Consider the following 3,865-nt stretch of genomic DNA (forward strand, 5'->3'; position numbering starts at 1 on the left):
ACTAATTTAGTTTCTTTGAATAAATACATCAAAGCTAGAAGGCTAAATCATATGGCACATCTAGTTTTATTTTTGGAGATGGTCCATACTGTTCCTGATGTGCAAATGGAATATTGATTAGTAGAGGTGGGGTGGGGAAGGTTAAAAATTTAGTTTGGATTTGATCAGGGCACGCTGTGTGCACATATTAAAGTATCACACTGAATCCACTAATATACAATTAATATGTATTAATAAAACCCCCAAATAAAAACTATCAGTGAAAAACATAAATCAGAGAGGTCTACCTGTAATAATACAAGAAGAAATTTTCTTTTCCCTCTAGTTTTCAGTATAAAGCTCTGTGATGCCCATAGACTTGGCTGGGAGAAGCCCAGCAAGAACCCAGCATTCCAAGATTGCCAAGCTGACCCTGAGCAGCAGCTCATTGTGATCAGAGAAATGAATGAAAACTTGACACGTGCTCACGTCTTGAGTTTTAGAGCTGAGGTACATTAAATAGCACATAACTGAGCCCAAGTCAATGGAAAGAGTCAACCAAACCAGCAGTGTCTCTGAGTTCATTCTCCTGGGACTTTCCTCTCGGCCAGAGGACCAAAAGCCCCTCTTTATTCTCTTCCTCATCATTTACCTGATCACCATATCAGGGAATCTGCTCATCATCCTGGCCATCCGCTCTGACGCCCAGCTCCAGACACCCATGTATTTCTTCTTAAGTTCCTTGTCTTTCACTGATATTTTCTTCACGACAACCATCGTCCCCAAGATGCTGGTGAACTTTCTGTCAGAAAGGAAGGTCATCTCCTATGCTGGTTGTCTGACACAAATGTATTTCATCTATGCCTTGGGCAACAGTGACAGCTGCCTTCTGACAGTCATGGCCTTTGACCGCTACTTGGCCATCTGTCACCCCTTCCACTATGTCACCACTATGAGCCATCGCCGCTGTGTCCTGATGGTGGCCTTCTCCTGCTCATTTCCTCACTTCCACTCTCTTCTGCACACACTTCTGCTGAATCGTCTCACATTCTGTGACTCCAATGTTATGCACCACTTTCTCTGTGACCTCAGCCCCCTGATAAAATTGTCGTGCTCCCCCACCTTTGTCAATGAAATTGTATTAATGGTAGAGGGAGCAGTGGTTTTGATCACCCCCTTCCTGTGTATTGCTTTGTCTTATATACGAATCTTCATCACAGTTCTCAAGATTCCCTCTGCTTCTGGAAAGCACAAGGCCTTCTCTACCTGTGGTTCTCATTTGACCGTCGTTGCTCTCTTTTACGGCAGCATCTTCTATGTGTACTTGCAGCCCGTGTCCACTTACACTGTCAGGGACCACATAGCAACAGTAGTCTACACAGTTTTGTCCTCCATGTTCAATCCTTTTATCTACAGCCTGAGAAACAAAGAACTGAAACAAGGCTTAGGGAAACTCATGAGCAGGTGGAGACCCTAGGCTGCACCCTCTGGACAACCTTACAGGTGGAACTTGTTTCCCTCGGACCTGGTTTCTACCAGTTCTTGGTGAACACTCAAGCTGTCAGAAGAGAGGGTTTTAAATCTATGTGTGACAAGACTATTGTGAGAGCTGACATCCACTGATGAGGTCTGTCTGTTGGCCTTGTATCCACTTAATTCAGGGCATGCTCACTGCTATTCTTTACCTTTCTTAGGAGGATGAATCATATTGTCTATATTCCTACCATTCCAGCACTTCTAGAAATAACCCTTTCCCCATAAATATTTCACGAGGAAATTTCTTTTTGCTTATCAAGACTAACATTTTGGGCCAGTGAAATAGCTCAGAGGACAAAAGCACCTGCTGAAGCAAGCACAAGGACCACAGTTTGATCCCTGCCACAACCTGCTGCACCAGGCATGCCCCCAGGGTGGGATGAGCCAGCCAGAATCCAGACATAGTAGTGCACTCCTGTAATTCCAGCCCTGGGAGGCTGAAAACAGGAGGATAACCAAAGTCTGAGCTGTGTAGTGAGAAGAAAAAAAGAACCTTTAAAAAATATTTCAACTTCTTCATATTTGAATATATCAGTGAAAAAAGTTGCACAATATATAGGCATTGGAAGTTTTATATTTTCATTGATTTTCTCACTTTGATGATTGTCACAATTATTTTTCTATTATGTAAGATATTTTTGCTTAAGTATTATATTTTTGCTTTTGTTCATTTTTCCTTAAGCCTTATGTTTGTGCTTTTCTCTCTACTTTTTGTATAATATTAATTTTTTTTCTTTTTATGCATTTTAGAGAAGAATCTACACGGTGTTCAGGGTCTCATTATTAGATCAGACTCATAGTGATTTTCCTCTTTACAGCCTCCCAAGAGCTGGGATAACAGGTGTGTGCCACCACGCCCAGTCTCAATCATTGTCCTCAGTGTGCTGTGGGAGTGGAGCCAGAATGGCAGGCCTGGGAATCGAACCCCCGGCCCCTGTGCCTGCTTGCAGGCACTTAAATCCACTGAGTTATTTGGATGGCCCTTATACTAATATTTTTCCCTTTAATTTTTTCTTATGCTTTAGTATAAAATTTAAAAGTAGTAATAGAAAGAATAAGAACTAGAAATGGTGACATGGAAATTATCCAGTCTAAACAAGAAAAGTTGGCTTCTTCCTTCCCTTCTAAACCATTTTTGCTCCTGAACTACATGTTTAAAGTACTTAACTAACTCTTTATCCTAGAAACTCTCACTCTTCCTGTGGTTGTCTACAGACATATTGTCATAATTGCACATTGACTAATATTGTAAACATATATTGAATATGTATTATGTACAACCAAAGATCTGAATGAATCTCAGCATAAATAGGTAAAAATTAGTGGTAATCTAAAATATCACCAACCGAGAAATAGAGAAATGTGCTATAATTCACCACACAGAGTAGCCATATACAGGGCAGGTATCAAATACTCCCCAATATGCCACTATTGCTGCCTTTAAAAAGCCATTAAGAAGGAACACCAAAAAAGAAGGAATATCAAAATATGAACAACATGTAAAGGCAGGACTCTGCTGCATTGAAAAATTATAAAACGTCCATACGTATATAAACTATGGAGTACAAATGATAGTATGAGGGATGACAGAATTATTTCCACATCCTGTGTACACACCTTGTGTAAACCTGAGTCTAGCAGCTTAACTAATTAACTCAGAAGTTCTATATCATAAGGTCTAAAGGACACGCCCTTGCTGCTCTAGAATGTTCATTGTGTCAACTTGAGAAGTTTAAAATTTTAACTGGGTGATTCATCAGGGGGGCAGAGTCCTTAGTTTGTAAACATCCTCAGTTAGTGGAAGAGGAGGGAATGGAGATGGTGTGGGTATGAATGGTGTGTTTGTGGGTAGATAACATGTACAACATGAGGGAGGAAAAGAGGCTTGCTTCTCCCCAGGCTGCTTTTTCTCTCATTGCTTTTATGTCTCCTGCCACTTTGAAGTGTCCTTGGGCCATGCCACCCTGCCTTGGAGCCAGCTGATTACAGACTGAAACCTCCAGAAACTGTAAGCTAAATAAACCTTTCCTTCCTTAATTTTTGGTGCTGTGTATTTTGTCTCAGCAAGGAGAAAGGAGTAACCAAGACAATGAGTATTTATTACCTCACAACTTAAAACTATTAATAAAGAGATAGCTCTGTGGTATAAGCACCTGCCTGGCAAAAACAAAGACCCGGATTCAGTCCTCATTAGCTCATGTCATCCTGGCTCCTCCCCAAGCCGACAGCTGAAATGAGGCACGGTGGTGCACAATTGTAATCTCAGCCCTGGGCAGGCTGAGACAGGAGGATCACTATGAGTCTGAGCTGCATAGGGATACTCTGTACCAAATAAATAAATAAATAAATA

The 3,865-nt window shown here is 41.1% G+C and overlaps 1 protein-coding gene across 1 annotated transcript; it reads left to right on the forward strand.

The window, feature by feature from the left end:
• The first annotated feature begins 523 nt into the window (after positions 1–523).
• LOC101582124 (olfactory receptor 1L8) lies at positions 524–1,456 on the forward strand. The gene has a single exon (XM_004641526.1). The coding sequence runs from the start codon at positions 524–526 to the stop codon at positions 1,454–1,456; it is 933 nt and encodes a 310-aa protein (XP_004641583.1).
• The last annotated feature ends 2,409 nt before the right edge of the window (positions 1,457–3,865 follow it).

This window comes from Octodon degus, unplaced genomic scaffold (genome assembly GCF_000260255.1).
Source record: "Octodon degus isolate 3935 unplaced genomic scaffold, OctDeg1.0 scaffold00137, whole genome shotgun sequence".
Lineage (NCBI taxonomy): Eukaryota > Metazoa > Chordata > Mammalia > Rodentia > Octodontidae > Octodon > Octodon degus.

What these genes read in the sequence shown, in the direction of transcription:
- LOC101582124 (XM_004641526.1), top strand. Translation starts at nt 524, where the DNA reads ATGGAAAGAGTCAACCAAACCAGCAGTGTCTCTGAGTTCATTCTCCTG.